This window comes from Pelobates fuscus, chromosome 1 (genome assembly GCF_036172605.1).
Source record: "Pelobates fuscus isolate aPelFus1 chromosome 1, aPelFus1.pri, whole genome shotgun sequence".
In the NCBI taxonomy this organism is placed as follows: domain Eukaryota; kingdom Metazoa; phylum Chordata; class Amphibia; order Anura; family Pelobatidae; genus Pelobates; species Pelobates fuscus.
Window position 1 is genome coordinate 47,124,404 of NC_086317.1, and position 20,227 is coordinate 47,144,630.

General features: G+C 38.3%; 1 protein-coding gene across 1 annotated transcript in view; it reads left to right on the forward strand.

Annotated features, from left to right (window-relative positions):
• The window catches only part of TMPRSS15 (transmembrane serine protease 15), a 332,837-nt gene that overhangs the window by 101,706 nt on the left and 210,904 nt on the right, over positions 1-20,227 (forward strand). Inside the window, exon 8 of the mRNA XM_063448381.1 lies at positions 12,610-12,718. Coding sequence (XP_063304451.1) covers positions 12,610-12,718 — 109 coding nt within the window. The remainder of the gene's footprint in view (positions 1-12,609; positions 12,719-20,227) is intronic.

The window sequence follows — 20,227 nt, forward strand, 5'->3', positions numbered from 1 at the left end:
AGATTTTTGGTTTTAAATGCACACTATAGTGACACCAGATATGAGTGGCAATTTGCACTTGCAGGGGTTGGCAGAGTACACGCTGTAGGCCTGACACCTGCTTGAAAACAAATGACTGCTATTCAATCTATAACAGTAAAAAACTTTTTTTCTTTTTAAATGCACGCTATTGTGACAGCAAATATGAGTGGCAAAGTGCACTTGCAGAGGTTGGCAGAGTACACGCTGAAGGCCTGACAACCACTTGAAGGACACTGACTGCTTTTAGCTTGCAGTGAAAAACTTTTTTGCTTTTTAAAGGCACGCTATTGTGACACCAGATATGAGTGGCAAAGTGCACTTGCAGAGGTTGGCAGAGTACACGCTGAAGGCCTGACACCCAGACGCTTGCAGACAACTAACTGCTATTCAATCTATTACAGTTAAAAAAAAAATGTTTTTATATGCAAGCTTAAGTGACACCAGATATGAGTGGCAAAGTGCACTTGCAGAGGTTGGCAGAGTACACGCTGTAGGCCTGACACCCGCTTGAAGACAACTAACTGCTTTTCAATCTATAACAGTGGAAAAGGTTTTTGGGTTTTAAATGCACGCTATAGTGACACCAGATATGAGTGGCAATGTGCACTTACAGGGGTTGGCAGAGTACACGCTGTAGGCCTGACACCCGCTTGAAGACAACTAACTGCAATTCAATCTATAACAATGGAAAAAGATTTTTGGTTTTAAATGCACACTATAGTGACACCAGATATGAGTGGCAATTTGCACTTGCAGGGGTTGGCAGAGTACACGCTGTAGGCCTGACACCTGCTTGAAAACAAATGACTGCTATTCAATCTATAACAGTAAAAAACTTTTTTTCTTTTTAAATGCACGCTATTGTGGCAGCAAATATGAGTGGCAAAGTGCACTTGCAGAGGTTGGCAGAGTACACGCTGAAGGCCTGACAACCACTTGAAGGACACTGACTGCTTTTAGCTTACAGTGAAAAACTTTTTTGCTTTTTAAAGGCACGCTATTGTGACACCAGATATGAGTGGCAAAGTGCACTTGCAGAGGTTGGCAGAGTACACGCTGAAGGCCTGACACCCAGACGCTTGCAGACAACTAACTGCTATTCAATCTATTACAGTTAAAAAAAAAAATGTTTTTAAATGCAAGCTTAAGCTATTGTGACACCAGATATGAGTGGCAAAGTGCACTTGCAGAGGTTGGCAGAGTACACGCTGAAGGCCTGACACCAAGACGCTTGCAGACAACTAACTGCTATTCAATCTATTACAGTTAAAAAAAAAATGTTTTTAAATGCAAGCTTAAGCTATTGTGACACCAGATATGAGTGGTGGCACTGGGCAAGTGGGCACAGTATCCACTGTAAGCCTGACACAGAAGCTGGCAGACAACTGCTATTCAATCTATTACAGTGAAAAAAAATTTTTTGTTTTTAAATGCAAGCTTAAGTGACACCAGATATGAGTGGCAAAGTGCACTTGCAGAGGTTGGCAGAGTACACGCTGAAGTCCTGACACCCACTTGAAGGACACTGACTGCTATTAGCTTACAGTGAAAAACTTTTTTGCTTTTTAAAGGCACGCTATTGTGACACCAGATATGAGTGGCAAAGTGCACTTGCAGAGGTTGGCAGAGTACACGCTGAAGGCCTGACACCAAGACGCTTGCAGACAACTAACTGCTATTCAATCTATTACAGTTAAAAAAAAATGTTTTTAAATGCAAGCTTAAGCTATTGTGACACCAGATATGAGTGGTGGCACTGGGCAAGTGGGCACAGTATCCACTGTGAGCCTGACACAGAAGCTGGCAGACAACTAACTGCTATTCAATCTATTACAGTTAAAAAAAAATGTGTTTTTAAATGCAAGCTAAAGCTATTGTGACACCAGATATGAGTGGTGGCACTGTACAAGTGGTCACAGTATCCACTGTGAGCCTGACACAGAAGCTGGCAGACAACTAACTGCTATTCAATCTATTACAGTGAAAAAAAAATTGTTTTTAAATGCAAGCTTAAGCTATTGTGACACCAGATATGAGTGGTGGCACTGGGCAAGTGGGCACAGTATCCACTGTGAGCCTGACACAGAAGCTGGCAGACAACTAACTGCTATTCAATCTATTACAGTGAAAAAACATTTTTTGTTTTTAAATGCAAGCTTAAGCTATTGTGACACCAGATATGAGTGGTGGCACTGGTGGCACTGGGCAAGTGGGCACAGTATCCACAGTATTCACTGTGAGCCTGACACAGAAGCTGGCAGACAACTAATTGCTCAATCTATTACAGTGAAAAAAATGTTTTGGTTTTTAAATGCACGCTTAAGCTATTGTGACACCAGATATGAGTGGTGGCACTGGGCAAGTGGGCACAGTATCCACTGTGAGCCTGACACAGAAGCTGTCAGGCAGGCAGGCAACTGCAATTACATTACACAGAAAAAAAAAAAAAAAAAAGCAGACTGATGTTCTAGCCCTAAAAAGGGCTTTTTGGGGTGCTGTCCTTACAGCAGAGATCAGATGAGTCCTTCAGGACTGTAGTGGACACTGAATACCCTAGCCTAGCTATCAATTTCCCAATCTAATGAGCAGCAGCTACACTTTCCCTCCTCTATCCAAGAATGCAGCTCTTATGAATCTAAAATGGATGCTGTACAGGAGGTGGGAGGGTCTGGAAGGGAGGGTCTGCTGCTAATTTTTCTGGAGTGTGTCTGCTGACCGTAAGGCACAAGGTCAAAGTTTACTCAATGATGACGAATAGGGGGCGGATCGAACCGCGCATGTGTTCGCCCGCCGTGGCGAACGCGAACACGCTATGTTCGCCGGGAACTATTTGCCGGGGTACATCACTAGTTAGGAGAGGTAGGTAGGGACTTTGGTGGTGGCAATTGAGATTGCTTGTGCCTTTAACACTCATAATGCCATGCAACCTATGCCCTGTCTCTATAGCCCCAGCATGTTACTCTCCCTGCAGTGCTGCCTGTATCATCTCTCTAACTTCAGAGACACACTCATTAAGCACCAGAGACATGCATTCACAATTTTACACACTCACACATACACACAAACACTTATGCAAACACTGCATTTAGAGACATACATTGACAAATCCACACTAATAACAACAGATTCTAGCTTGTAACTAACCATACAGCTCTCTGCTGAGAAGTACTGTGATCCTGGTAGGAGTCGGGCAGTAAATAAAAATTGCAAACAAAGGGAATAGTTTGAAATAAATAAATATGCATCTGCTATTTATCTAAATAGTAGCTTTAGGGGCACATGCCTTGGTGTCCCCATCTGCATCCACAGCTTGTATAGAGTACTGGCAGGACAAAGTGATAAGCTGTCATATCACATGATAACTGTACTCTTGTATACACACAAAATGAGGATTCATGAAAGGTACCACAAAACAACAAGATTGTCCACAGATGGAGATGTCATTAACTTTCATAAATAAATCAATATTATATTGTTTTTGCCATTTTTGGGTGTTCACAAAAAATGCAGTTTACCCCCCATCATTGCCTTTATGGAATGCCAGTGGGCAGGGTGAAAGTTGTTAGGCTAATAAAGCAAGCCATGTCCCTGGTGTCATCCAAAAGAGCGGTCCTAATTAGAAAGGGGAGTGGTTCACCAGAAGAATAGAGGGGCAAGGAGAGGACACTATGTCAACCCACATTAATATTTAATTAACCCCTTAAGGACCAAGCTTCTGGAATAAAAGGGAATGATGACATGTGACACATGTCATGTGTCCTTAAGGGGAACACTATATCCCTCACTTAATGTTTTTTTTTTAATTAATAACATCCCTTGTTCTTAAAACTTAAGCCTCCACTCAATACCCATAGTTGGGGGCAAGGGGTGGTGTAAGTTACTGGTGACTGTGCAGCAATAGCTGCCCAATCACTAGAATTTTCGAGCAGCGAGTTAAACTAACTATTAAGCAGGTATGCCACCACTTTTAGCATGGTGTCAAATATCTTCTGCACTAATGTTGGGCTTATATTAATCCCCCACATGCTTTTATTTCATTTCTTTTTTTAATAACTAACAGGGACAATCATTAAAAAAGACAATGAACCTCAATAAAAAAATTACCAAAAAATACAAAATATAAGACCAATTTGTCCCCACCACTTACATTTTTAGCTTCTTATGTTGCCGGTGATGTGTGAGAGGTGAAAAACTAAATTGGTTCACCGAAATTCATTAAAAACCCCAATTATTAAAAGGAAGTTCAGGTGAACTGAACCAGATGATGACTAAACTTTGGCTTACATGAAAAGTATTTTTCATATCAGAAAAAAACTATTTGGAAAAGCCACATTTTCCACCCGCGCACAAGTCTAGTGTTATGACACTCACCGCCAGGGGAGTGAAGCCACCGCTTAATAGATAATCCCCTTTCTCCAGAAATGCAGTTTTAGTCCAGCCGATCGTCAAACTCCCGAACGGAGCATACGAACACGGCAACTCCCGGTCAGCAATCCATCCGAAATCCTTTCACAGCTAGAAATAAACTAAAACGCTGTCCCAATAGTAAATCCCTCCACAAACGAGACCAAGCTCTGTCTTGAAGGTCAAACAGGAATGTGTTTAATGGGGGCTACCTGCCCGGTATTTATGCGGGTCTCCACAAGGTGGACACTCCCCTAGGGGACCTTGTGGAAGACTGTAAAACATATTGGACAGTAGCCAATTGCAGTGGCTTCAATATAAGCCCTTCCCATTTTACCCATAAATCTGTCTTCTCTATTCCGGAGATAATTGGGAAGAAATCCAATTATCTCCCAGGATAGAGACAACCACCATTTTAAAACATAATAAGAAAAATACAATAAAATACATGAATTCAGAAATACCGATTGCATATGGTTCGTGTAACGTATCCCCAGATAGCCTGGATCGGAGTGCATATTCCTACCGAATAGTGCTCAGATCCGATGTACATAGTTCAATCGCCATGGAGTCAAAGTCTTTCACAAGTCCTTCGGTATACGAATGACCCCATGGGACGGCTACCTGGGTAAAGTCCATACGAAGGATAGAAACTCCCGAACTGACCGGTGTTCGTATGCCCCAACGAAAGAGAAGGCGGGCGGCAGCTTCCAGCGGTGTTCGGCAGATAAAGTATCCGTTTTTAGTTCCATAGAATTTGTACCGAACACCGCTGATTCTCCTCGTGTCCCAAAATGGCCGCCGCCTCGTGGTCGGCATACGAACGACGACCACCCGTACGAATGGAATGGAGAGGTGTCTGCGGTTAACCGCAATGTTCTAATTGAGGTCAATGAGTTAAAAAGCAGCACACTCCTCTCCTGGGTGGCCGTTTGTTCTGTAGTTTCAATCGATATTAGGGGAAATACACGAACAGGGGCATACGGACAGGAAATCCATGAACTCAAGGCAAACAGACAAACCAGCAATATAAGTCTATACAGATGGATTTGTCACATCTAGTTATAATAATGTTTGACAGGTACTAATATTTCCAAAATTATTTTCTTTCTTACACTTCTCAAATACATATTTTATTAATTAGGGTTATATAAACATAATATGAGTGACATTTCCCCAGAGTAGCTACAACTTGTGTCCAATATAATCATAGTAGAAATACTTATATTCTAGTTCAGAAATTACTTTTATTCTAGTTCAGTGATTTTTTTTCCTGAATGCTATTTATTTAACAATTCTTATATATATTCCTTATCCAGAGCCATTCACATAGATCAAACAAAATACACAATGAGTAAAAATAAAATTTTGATTTAGTCATTTAATTGTAATATATTCAGGTATAAATAGTTAAGGTTACTTAATGTTAGACTAAACAACAATTACAGTAAATTATTGAACATGCAGCGACAACAAGGTTACATAAAACACATTACAGTAAAAGATCCACTAAGCTATTGTGTATGTTTTTTGGGGGGTAAGGAAGAAAGGTGAACAGTTTAAGTTGAACGGGCAGGTCAAAATCCAGATTTGTTGGTTAGGAGAATATCATGGGAGCGGATTTAGATTAATAGTTGTTTGTGGACAAAACACTCCAACAGCTTGGAAAAATAGAGGAGGAGGGAGAAACTAATAGGTAGGGCAGGATTTGGGGATTTTTTATTTATTTTTTTGAGAAGAGGAATAACAACTGCCATTTTCAAGTAACCAGGAAAACTGTTTTTCTGGTTACAATGTAAACATTGATAAAAATCAAATAAAAATACAGTGGAACCTCGGGAACTCGAACGTTCCCGTTCTGAAGTCGTACTAAAATTCTGCAGTAAAAAGGTCTCGGTACGCGACCAATCCTCGGTACCCGAACACATCATGTGGCATTCACAGAGGGACACAAGTGTGGGGAAGCATGGGAAACAAGTGTGAGATGAGGGAAAAATGGGCGTTTGGACTATGTAAAGGGATAGAGGAGAATATAGACAGAATTTGGACAGAATTTTTATGCAAGGAGAAAGAGGAAAATCTGAGGAGATGGATACCAGAGGACAAAGGGACATGAGTAAGGGAAGAGGGATTATGGACATAAGAATACAAGCAGAGGAAAGAGGGGTATTAGATGTTTTGTACCTGATACAGCCATTTTATATGTTTGTATTTTTTGCCAGAAGAACAGTTACCTATCCCCATCCATGTAATTTTGGGGACTGGAACGGTTTAAACAAATTTACATTAATTCCTATGGGAAATGTTGATTCGGTTCTCCAACAAATCAGAACTCGAGCAGCCTTTTGGACCAGATTAAGTTTGAGTTCTGAGGTTCCACTGTATAACCGAAAAATATTTTGTAATCTATAATTTGGTCACATTCCTTACAACAATGTCTATCTCTTCATGCTCTTTAAAAACATTCCAAATGCTTCTTTGTGACATGCACCCTTTCACAAGGTACATTATTGAATAATAGTTTACTATTTCGTCACTCACAATGCTATTTTATGCAGCTCTAGTAAAGGATTTTCGTTTGTAATCTATCTGCGTACACAATCTGAAAGCTTTTGTATGAGACGTTGAAAGTAGTTAAATATTTCTGCCAGAACACTTGATATTACCTGCAGAACTGTTGAATAAAATAGTATTATTTGCGCTATTTTTATCAGATCTTTGTAATGTTCTATAACTTTCACAATATGTCACTAAACTGCAGAGTTTGTAAAAGCTAAGTCCTTAGAAAAGAAATATACTATTGACTTTTTAAAATAAGGTATTTTATGGAAATAATACATCTTTTTTTGTGACCATTGAACAAACCTTTACAACAAAAAGCAACAATCGCACAAGCTTAATATCCAATTCTGGAATGAAATAATGGCAACAAAAAATATTGCAATATAAATTGTTTTTGTTTTGCATTATAATGTGTGCTCGTGAAACGAGGAATAAACCAAACACTGATCTGCATCAATGCTATTTCAAATCAGCCCAAGATAGACATGTTCATTCAAGAATATCTAATGAATACAGAAAATAAGCATGAACAACCAAATGAATACTCCATAATGTGTCAAAGGCTTTCAAACACTAGTTTATGCCTACAAATGCAAACATATGTATAATACGAAAAACAATTCAGGGAAAATGGCCTCAGAGGGCCTTGCATGGTAACAACTAACTCAATGCACAGATGTTGGTACATCATCTTTCTCCTCTGTAATTTGTAGGTTAATAAAACTTAAAAAATTTAATTTTTAAACAAGTAATATTTATGTATGCATGCATAACTTGCCAAAATGAATGAACATTCAGCAACCTATGCATTTTTAGTCTTTTATAAATCTACCTCCAAACCCATTACTTAAACTACAGTCTAGAAAATCAAAGTTATAAAACAAAATCTAATAGTGTAAAATTTCGGATAAAAATTAAGGGGGCACATATACGTTTTGTGATTCTTTCACAGATCTCAATATGTTCATGGATTTCTCTTGTTACCAATTGATCAACTATAACATATGTTTTAATTTATCCATTCAATAAAAATGCTCTATTAATTTGCACTAATGAGGAATATTTCAGCTAGCTAGTATGGTTATAATACCTGCAGCATTCAGATTTAGTAGAAATAGAAGAGAGAAGGGTCTAAAAAGCAAAGGATTAATAGAAACCATCAAACAGATGATTTACAAAGAAACAGAAGTATAAATGATAAGGTAAAACAAATTAGGGGAAAAGTCTAGGTTAAAACATATTTTAATGCAGTGCAACAACGCAGTAGAGATAAATATGCAAATATTAGTTTTTCAAAATTATTTTCCCCAAATCATACTTTTTCTGCAAGATCCGCAGCTAAGCTCATGCACCCTCTTTTTTCAAAGTGCTAATTTCCATTTTGATGCTGGGCAGTACCCAATCAAATGCTTCTCTTAGAGAATGATCACATTCTGTAGCTATAAAAAACATAGAGGAAAACATATGTTTGTTTAAAAAATATATGACATTCTAAAATAATTAATATAAGATTCAAATCACTTGAATACATTAAAACACCCACATTATGCTGAAATATGTCCCAAAATTGTGTCTCTGATGATTGGGATAATCCTTGTTTCTTTCTTTGTAGCTTTGATATCTTCTTTCCTTATATAACTTTATCCACTTTCTAATTCATTGCTTCCATTTAATTTTGGCTTGTGTTTGCAACCAATAGGCTACCATATATAATTTACCATCAAAATATTACACTAGGTTATACTGCTCCTTGTAAGTTTGCTGTATATCTACTTTTTTTAGTATATTTTTTATGTAACCTCACAGAGAAGGCTTGGTTGTGTTAAGAGATAGTTAAGAGTGAGATCATGTAATATATATCAAGGTTGTATTTAGTAGGCATGGAGAGTTTCAGAATTTCAGAGTTACAAAGTAGCTTGTAACCACCTCCCAAGCCAGTGCCGTACTCTGGTTTAAAGGAACATTATAGGCACCCAGACCACTTCAGCTTATTGAAGTGGTCTGGGTGCACTGTCCCTTTTGCACTTAGTGCTGCAATGTAAAAGATTGCAGTTCCAGAATAACTGCAATGTTTACATTGCAACTCTACGTCTGCCCTCGGTGACTGTCTACCAAACAGCCACTAAAGGGCTTGCTGGATTGAAACAGACCTTTGGTCCGGTATAGCTGGATGTCCTTACGCTATGCATGAGAACATCCAGCATCAGATTATTTTTCCCATGGGAAAGCATTGATTCAATGCTTACGATGGGTAAGGTTTAATGTGCATGTGGCATATGCCGCGCATGCACATTAAAGCCCGCTCTTCCTGGTAAGTCGGAGAGTGCGGAGCGTTGACCCATAGCAGAAGGACATCAGTGCTGGGATAAGGTAAGTAAATAAAGGGTTTTTCATCCTTTATTTACCAGGTACACAGGGGAGGGTAGCAGGCAGGGGGAGCGATAGTGCCAGTAATACAGCTTTGCACTATAGTATCCCTTTACTTCAAAAAAAGGTAGTAAATGAGCTACTCAGCGATAAGTAAATAGGAAAGTACACATAATTAAAGCCAGTAAAGGCTGAAATGTTTGATTTTAATGGGTTTCAAGATTAGCTGTTTTTCACTTATCACTAGGTAGACAATTTCCTAACTTTTTTGGATATGGTACCGGGGTAAATCACTTCTAGGAAACAATTGCCCTTTTAAATCTGATTGATTACATTGGAAAATTAATAGTAGCATGTTGTTCTCCTCTGGGAGCAGAACTCCAGTGTTCTACTACTTGGGTGCAGTGCCAACTCTGTGCTTATACTCTGGTTCCATGTCATACTGCTTTCATGTAGTTTGGCAGAAAATCGAGTATCCCACAAATGTCCATGGTTTGGCTCAATGCTTGATATATTGCTTTTGTGGAATATTAGACATATTTGTGTGGCATTCATTGGTTGAATAAATATACTGTTACATTTTAACAACGAATGCCATTCAAATGAGAACAAAATTGTTATTGTTAATGTGTTCCACGTATTGTGGAAGTGTAATGTCTGAGTAAGTAACAGGTCCAGGGGACCAAAAAGATCACAACCACCTGGGTGCAGGATTTCTTTAGTCTCATATATGGATGTATCTAAATTGCTCTTCCCTTTCTTCATCTAGTTCCCCACTTTTTATATGTGTACGCCTTTAAAGAACCACTATAGGCACCCAAATCATTTCAGCTTACTGTAGTTTTATTGTGTTTGAATTTAAGATTTAACATTTCACTGCACACTTCATAAGCACACAGTTAAAGAAAAAGGATGTTGAAACTAATTCTTCATTGATTCATGTTCCCTGCCTGTAAAACTTTTTCTACTGCAGCAAACTGGGCTGAACACTCTCAGAAAAAAAGTATTTTCCTTGTACCTGCCACACTCTGTCTAGCGTTCAATTGTACAGTAAACTGCCATAGATTGTATTGCAAATTGCAAAGAGGAGTAGTGGCACTGAAGCACACTCCAAATAAGACAAGCATCAATGACACACTAAGAGATGGTGGAAGTGGCACTGGCAATTTCCGCTAACTCATCAGTCTCATACTAGGATCAATGACACTCCCACTCCCACTCCCACACAGGCACGGGTATAGTAAAACCAATACTGGTGTGTCTTTCTCAATAGCTAATGTCCCCTGCCCATGTTTTTCTCATTGAAGCCTCTTACTCAAATAGAAATAGCTGTAAGGAGATGATTAAGTGAAGACTTTGGGGTTAACTGTTTGCTAACCAATGAAGCTGTTATCATGCCTGGAATGTTCCTTCCACAGCATGGTCTGATATAAAGACATTTGGCCAGCTTATTTCTAGTAAATAAAGCTGCAGAAGTTACAATTTTATGGAAGTTCTTTTTAAACAACAAAAATGGTCTGCAAACGCAATAGTAGCAGTACCTTTTCTTATCTGGGTCACCAAAATCTCCTCCAACGCTGTTCTAACGATATTTATTGAGCACCAGTAAGAGGTGTACTTAATAAAAATAACTTGGGCAAAGGAAGAAGAAGAATGGAAATCTGGACTCATTTTTGGACTGAAGCATCCCCCCATGTCTTCCAAATAGTCCACCCAAGGACCCAAAGAAAGTACAATAGATAAAACTAACTAAGGTTATTCACTAAAGTTACGAATTTTAGGCCAACACAGACAAACTGTAAGTAAAGCAAACATTTTCCAGTTCAGCTAAGTTCAGTTGCAGCACAGAATTTCCCTTCCTCTCTGTCCTTTGGTTTTCTCAAATAGGGAAACTAGAAGGATCATGTAGAATCGGGGAGGGGTGCCACTGATTGGCTGTGAGCAGTCAGCTGACAGTCTCAGCCAATCAATGACTCCAAAATTATAAAACTGGCTTGAAAAAAAGTATCCCCTTAAGGTTATACACTACAAGAGACCTCCAAGCACCATAACAACTTAATTTAAATTAAGTTGTTATGGTGTCAATAGTGTTCCTTTAAGCCCAATTTGCTCACTCAAAGTTACTGGACATGACCGACTTCTACTGTGCTCCCTCCTTTTCGTGATCCTTAGCTATCCGGCCATATATTTAATAATTTAATAGTAAATAAGCTATGAAACATGTGTGGACAGGAAACTAATCCTGAATGGCAAGTTTATGTGTTTAATCCCACAATTAATTTTTATCTTGCCTTTTGCATACTTACCAAGTGTCCCTATTTACGAGGGACAGTCCCTCTCTCGGTCCCAAATACCTCTGTCTCTCTTTTCTTAACTAAACTCTTTTCTAGGAGCTCCGTATTGTTGGTGGGCCTGAGTGTATAACAGAGCTACACAGCAATAATACTCCCAGTAATGTATCTTAAAACTACAATAAATGTGTTTAGAAATCACTCTATAAATAAGATACATTATTCTTGTTCCAAATTACATTTTAGTTCCATACATTGTTATTAGCGATCAACTTAAAATCTTACAGAACAGCCCCACCCCTGGCAACACCCCACACAGCCCCCTAAAATTAAAGTGTCCCACTTAATTAATTTGAAATGTTGAGTGGTATGGGATATTACGCAGGCCCTGGCAAGTATGTGCAATAATTTGCTCTTTGTAGTGACATAGTTTGCAATAAAGATCTTTTTTGATGGTGGAAAATGTCTAATGAAATTATTTTCTTATTTATTATAGTTACACTGAATAATGGGTCAGTGAACTAATATTACAATTGAAGAATGGACCTCCAAGCTAATGCCATGTACATAATTTCGATCCCTGTCTAGAAAGGTTAAGAAGCCCTGTTCTATGGCCTATATACTTTATTTAACATAAATGATATATGCCTGCAAATTTTTTGAAAATACATTTAGATTCCATTTTTTCTGTGTGAGTGCATTTGATAATTTAAGCAAAGATTGAGAGTAAAGCCATGTAAATGGACAGGCACCGCGCCATAGGTCAGACAATACATATATAAAAAAAAGTAAATGAAATTTAATTTATGTAATTGACTTATAACAAGTGACAGGAGGTAACCCGATGTCAAAATTCCATTTTTCTTAACAGGCTGTAGAGGTTACCATTGATGAATCTTGAAAAGCTTTTACAGTAAAAGTTAAATGACACTTTTAATAAAATAAATGCTTTTCTTTTCTTCAGAATCAGAATGTGATGGTCAATTTTTATTATCTGGGGATTCTGGGACATTTCATTCAAAAAATTATCCGCAGCCATACGATCCAGATCTTTCCTGCCGCTGGATAATACGGTTTGTCAATGATATTTTAAACGTATATTGCAATAATTTAAAATGTGACATTTACAAAGTTGACCGATTAGATTGAATTAATGATCACTCATTTTGGTACTCGGAAATTTTCTATGTGGATATAGTTGTTTAATTAAAATAGTTTTTAATTAAAATTCAAAATCATAGAAGAAATATTATTATTGGAAATATAAATTAAACAAGTTAGGCATTCTCAGTCATACCTGATTTATAAGATTATCCAATAAGGACCCAATTATGGTGTTAACATAGCCGGTCATCAAGTCTTCTCATTTACTATCGAGAAACAGACTTTATTCTTGATTTACCGTATATACTCGAGTATAAGCCGAGTTTTTCAGCCCATTTTTTGGGCTGAAAAACCCCAACTCGGCTTATACTCGAGTCACTGTCTGTATTATGGCAATTTGCATTGCCATAATACAGACCGGGGGAGAGGGGGGCTGGCAGAGCTGTAACTTACCTGTTCTGCAGCTCCTGTCAGCTCTCTCCTCCTCTGCGCCGTCTGTTCAGCACCTCGGTCAGCTCCCAGTGTAAGTCTCGCGAGAGCCGCGGCTCTCGCGAGATTTACAGTGTGAGCTGATAGAAGGAGCTGCACAGACCGCGCGGAGGAGGAGAGAGCTGACAGGAGCTGCAGAACAGGTAAGTTACAGCTCTGCCAGCCCCCCTCTCCCCCCCACTGAACTGCCAATGCCACTGGACCACCAGGGAAGGAGCCCCCCTCCCTGCCATATATCAAGCAGGGAGGGGGGACGAAAAAAAATAAATATATAAATAAAAAAAATAAAAAATAATAATAAAAAAAAAAATTAATAACAAAAAAAAGGGGGATAAGGACCACTATGGGAGGGAGGGGGGGTATAAGGACCACTATGGGAGGGAGGGGGGGGATAAGGACCACTATTGGAGGGAGGGGGGGTATAAGGACCACTATGGGAGGGAGGGGGGGTATAAGGACCACTATGGGAGGGGGTGGGATAAGGACCACTATGGGAGGGGGTGGGATAAGGACCACTATGGGAGGGAGGGGGGTATAAGGACCACTATGGGAGGGAGGGGGGGGGATAAGGACCACTATTGGAGGGAGGGGGGGTATAAGGACCACTATGGGAGGGAGGGGGGGTATAAGGACCACTATGGGAGGGGGTGGGATAAGGACCACTATGGGAGGGGGTGGGATAAGGACCACTATGGGAGGGAGGGGGGTATAAGGACCACTATGGGAGGGAGGGGGGTATAAGGACCACTATGGGAGGGAGGGGGGGGTATATGGACCACTATGGGAGGGAGGGGGGTATAAGGACCACTATGGGAGGGAGGGGGGTATAAGGACCACTATGGGAGGGAGGGGGGGGGGTATATGGACCACTATGGGAGGGATGGGGGGGATAAGGAACATTATGGGAGGGAGAAGGGGGATAAGGGCCACTATGAGAGGGAGGGGGTGGGATAAGGACCACTATGGGAGGGGAGGGGGAAGTAAGGACCACTAGGGGAGGGGAGGGTAAGGACCACTAGGGGAGGGGAGGGTAAGGACCACTAGGGGAGGGGTGAGTCAGGACCACTGGGGGGGGGGGGTGAAGGAACACGGGGGTGGGGAGGTAAGGACCACTGAGGGAGGAGGAGGGGAAGTCAGGACATATGGGGGGGGAGGGGGCGGCAAAAAATTTTTGCCTACGGCGGCAAATATCCTTGCACCGGCCCTGCACACACTGCATTCACACACTGCATTCATACACACACACACTGCATTCATGCACACACACACTGCATTCATACACACACGCTGCATTCATATACACACACGCTGCACTCATACACACACGCTGCACTCATACACACACGCTGCACTCATACACACACGCTGCACTCATACACACACGCTGCACTCATACACACACGCTGCACTCATACACACACGCTGCACTCATACACACACACATACGCACACACTGCATTCATTATACACACACTGTAAATAAATATTCAATTAATATATTTTTTTTAGGATCTAATTTTATTTAGAAATTTACCAGTAGCTGCTGCATTTCCCACCCTAGTCTTATACTCGAGTCAATAAGTTTTCCCAGTTTTTTTGGATAAAATTAGGGGCCTCGGCTTATATTCGGGTCGGCTTATACTCGAGTATATACGGTAGTTTCCTGCTCACTAAGATAATGCAACTTTCTTAAAATAGTCCACTCAAATCTATACTATTTCCTACTAACAGATTTATCAATGCATCTACAAATCTTTTAGGAAAAAAAACTATTCTCCTGCATTTACCCTCCAAATTCAGATTATGTCCTTTATTTTTCAGCTATTCTTTACACACTGAATATGATACATCGAGCAGCCAGTGAATGTTCACTGTTATAAAAAAACTAGCAACTATTTTAATAAAAAAGGACCTGTCACAGGTGCCCAATTCTCCTGTGGTGGGGACCTCAATAATATAATTAACTGAGGGGGACATGGTGCTCCCCTGAGCCCCACAAGTGGAAGCTATTAAACTAAATAGGCGACTTAGTGTCCCCTTTCAGTCTGCACCCATGGCCATAAATTGAAGAGGGACATAGTGTCCCCACAACCCACACTGATTGGCAGTGCTTGTATGCCTTAAATAATAATGGCGGTGGACCTACTGACCCCCCCAGTCCCCACCCACTGGAGGCTGGTGGGGACCCTAAATAGTAAAGTGGGGGTGTGAACCCATTGTCTCCACCAAGAGTCCAACCATTGGCAGCGGATGGGGGCCCTAAATAACACTTGTTTAACCTCTCTAATATAGGGGTTATTTTAACCCTCAAACGGTGAGCAGGGATTAAGGAGGTGGTGGGGAGCACAGTTCCGCACTGCTTCTAATTTTAAATAACACAAGTATGGAGTCACAAATCAGTAGCTCCCTCCTTGTAATAAACAAAAACATAGAAACAAAAGAACAAATTGCATGGACAAAATGTAATCCAACACACAATTCAATTTTCATCTCATTCGTTTTAATTTATATTTGTTAATTTACCTTATGAATGGATGAATTGCTGAAATTCGGACAAAAGCGTGTTCATCTGAAAATGAATGCCCAAGTCGAGTATGTACATACTAAACAACACTTCCTACAAAGATGCGTTATGACCTCAATTCTTTCTTTTTGGGTACTTCAGTGGTTAAATCTACAATACATATATTATAATTTAGCACACACATTGCTTTTAGTTAACGCTTCCCTTGGTTTACTCATACAGTGTAAATAAGTAAGCTCTAAACTATATCACACTGATAGTTAGCAACTACTATTAGTTATTTAGATCATATAGTCTAGAACAGTTGGTTTCTTCATTCCTATATAATTTAAATGTATGCGTTTTTTACAGAACATCAATTACATTTATTTTAATACTTTAATTGAAATGTTTTAATACAATCTAATAGTCTCCTTTTAAATAGAATAGTTTTCTTTCATTGTTAAAAAAAACACATTGCTGTATTATTAAGGTTTAGACATATCATTTCTTGTAAGCTTATTTGTTCAATTTCTTTGTATGAGAGAAAACCACCTAAATATGTGATTGCATAGTATTTTTACATATTTCCTCTCCACTAAAATATGGTCGACCTTCATTTAGGAAATATTTGCATTTTCACTGTAACTGAACTTACTAAGAAACACATTTTCTTATTAATTTAAATGTTGTACAGTTTAGCATTACTACTTCTTAAATTACTAAAGCTGGACCCAAGTAGATGTGCGCCTCTAGAGAAATATACCTTTCAATCAGAGGTTACATAGTCCAGTTGTAAGGAGCTACCACAAAATTATCATCTAAATGCTGCATTTAGATCTTATTTTAGTTTAGGGAAAATATTAATTCCATAACATCAGTCGATGCCTTCAACACATTTTTCACGACCACCGTTCTTATGAGAGGGTGATTCTTAAGAAGGAGGACCTAGATAACAAGGTTCTTGAACAATTGTTGTACTCTTCTATAAATTCCACTTCACTTTATTAATAAATCAGTGAATCTGAAAGATGTTTGTTCAGTGGGTTTTTATCTACTGGAATTTTTCCATGAATCCATCAGTTCCTGCGATTTTAAGATTCTTGTCTTCTCGCCTTAAATGTTTCATCTCTGAGAGTGCAGATTCCAGCCTTCAGTCTGATTTTGTGCAGAGATTTGGCATCAGATCTGTGGACAATGGAGAAGAGCTATCCAGTTATACCTGGTTTGTAGGGATGATTTCTTGGGAAAGAGAGTTTAAGACTCAGGCACTCTGTCTGGGAAGGACACTGCAGGAGAAAATATAATTATCCCTGCATTGATCTCATTAGAGAATATCAAATATACTAGTAGCGTGACCAAAGCCCTCTCAGAGGGGAGACTCTGACGTGATATAAAGATCACAAAGAATGTAAGGGAAACCAAATGAACACGTAACTAGAGATAATGCAGTTAAATTCAGAAGATAAAATAAAAGACTGATGTAAACTTTGGAAGAAACAGCAAGAGAGTCAGGCCTCTGGGAAACAAGAACAGGACTCAAAGGTCAGGAAAATCACACCTTTACGCTGTCTCAAACCATAAAAACAACTTACCCTGCAGGTTGACCATAGAGTTAGGAGTCAGCTGGGATTTACCCCTGCCAACTGCTGTAGGTACCAAGGATTATGTAACCCCATTTATATAGTAATAAAAAAAAAATAGGATTAATGTCCCTTAAGGATCAGCACTACAAAAAGTAAGGGTTCATGGAAGATACTATACCAAACTGACAAGATCTGAGAGCCAGAACAATACAATGGGATAGGCGATGGCAGCCAGCTACAATTTACAGTCAGCATTAATGTAGCAGTAACAGTTAAATCTAGTATTTGGACAATATTATTGTAATTCAGTAAAATTAAGTACCTTTCACAGTTCAGAGCATTTGTAGAGCATTGGGTATATGACATAGTTTTGTCTTTTATCTATACATGTGTTCCTTTTCACCTTGTCTCCTTCCTCTCTCTCTCCTTCATACTCATTCCAAGGAAATTACTATTTTTGCATGTACGGCAAGGGAATAGCAAACAGCCCATCACACAATAGTTTTTTTTTTTTTTAAATACATCACATCATATCTGGAAATAACGAAAACCAATTCCATCTTTTCATATAGAAAATGCAAAAGTCCAAACTTTAGTAGTTACCTTCATTTACATTTACTGTAGATTTTTTCACTCAGTCATTCTATTGTGGAAAAAAGCAATAACATGCCTATTTATGCAGGTTTTATTTTTTTTTTTTTTTTTTTTTTTTTTTTATATACCAGTCATCAAATAATACACACTTTTTCCTTTCTGTGCTTAAATCCAGAAGTAATTTATACATGCAGTGAGGAAATTGCAATTCTCAACAATGCTGTGCATTACTGATTTTAACCTGAAAACAGCAACAATCAGAGTTTTGCGTACACACAGACATTTAAAATATGTAAAAAAAAAATATGTAGTTACCTTCAATTGAAACTACTTGATTTTACACTGAAATTACTAGTGAACATCATAAAATGATAAATGTTGCAGATTGTATGAACTCATTAGTTTATGGTATTTTCATCTGAGAAAAATAAGTCTTCCAACTGAGTGCTTCCAGGGGGCTGATTTAGATTGCGCCCAAAATTTCAGAGCTTGATAATTTAGCGCAATCCAATCACTTGGCAACCCTGTGACAACCCTGTGGCAATTCTTTCTCGATATTTGATATAATATGAATTCTTTTTTACCTGTTTTCTCTTTGACTCTTTCACGACCAAAACTAAAAAGAAAAAGAGTACAAAAGAAAATTGGCTCACTTAAAAGTTACACGTAAGATTGATTTTAAAATAGACGAAACAGCTAGTCAGAAAAATAAGGACAGAGTAAGGATTTTGTGTGTAGATTGTTATTTGATAACACACAAAAAATGATTGTCATGCTCTTTGATTTAATTGCAGAGAAGAGCCCAAATACAGAATACAGACATTATCCGCACAAATATGTTATATGACCAAACTTTGGGGAAACAAATTATACATATTTTTTTCAAATCAGTAAAAAAAATTGTGATTGGTATTGATTGTTCATAGTTAGATGTACAAATGCAAAGCTCACTTCCGTGTAAGTTGAGCTGTAGCCGAAAGAGTGGCTAATGGCAAGGGAGCTCCTTTTTTGGAAAACCACTCAAAAACAGCTATACAAAATTAAGGGTAGGTTGCCTACAGATTCATTATATTATAATCACTATAAAATGGTGTAGTTATTACAGCATGTTAAGTAAATTATCCCTTTAATTCTAAATATAAATGTGTTGGGTGCAAACAGCATGGTAACTGTGTGTCACAAACTAAATATATATATATATATATATATATATATATATATATATATATTAAAGCCCCACCAACCAAACATGACCTAATTAACTCCCTTATACGGTCTACAGGATTGTTGATGAAGCTGTTTTTTTATAGTTCCACCTATCACTTAAACAAAGTTGGATAATTAGGCAGACTAGATGGCCGAATGGTTCTCATCTGCCGTCACATTCTATGTTTTTATGGATATTCAGAAATGCCTAACATAAAATCCTGACTTAAATTAGATCCAATTAAAAAAAAAGAAATAATAAACAATATAACAAAATACAAAGTAATACAGTTAGTGCATAAGTCATGCCATAAATTTAAACTCATTATATAGTGCTACAAATTATGTTCATAGCAACTCTGTCGCTGCAGATCATATATCCAGTGCTATAAAATGAGATAATCAAATATAGCTTAAAGCTTATAAAATAATAAAAAAAAAATAGTGCATAACAGTATTATGACATCATAGCAAATGATTATATAGTGGTAAAAATTATGCTTTTAGCAACTCTATAACTATAAATCATAAATTCAATGATATTGGGTCTCTGTCAGTTCTTCAAAACTGGTTCGCTTTTATGCAAATGAAATCTATTTTTCCTATTGAATGTAGATCTATTTTCTGCAATTCTTTTCTTATTAGCAATGTAATTGCCTGGATTTCTGCTTCATCTCTGTAAATTAATAGGTATATTTATCTTTATCAGTACCCTAAGCACATGCCTGTATCTTTTTTAATCAGTTTGTCTCCTACAAATTAAACATCTTAGCAAAGTTTCCAAACAGTTCATACTCTGAAGTGACCAGTGAATTACTAAAATTGGCTGAATGATGGTAATTTATGTAGGTATCAAAAGCTAGGATATAAAAGGCATTCATGTATCAGCTATTAAAGACCTTAAAATGATAACCAATCAATGTGTTATCTCTTACACCTCACCAATAAACATCCTGGATTTTTTTAATTAAATGTTGATCTTTGCCATCCATTACCTGCATACATAAAATGCATTAAATACATTATTCATCATACCATTTATCACTAAACAATGTTCATGGTTCAGTAAAATGTGCTTGTAAAAACATCATTTTTGAGAT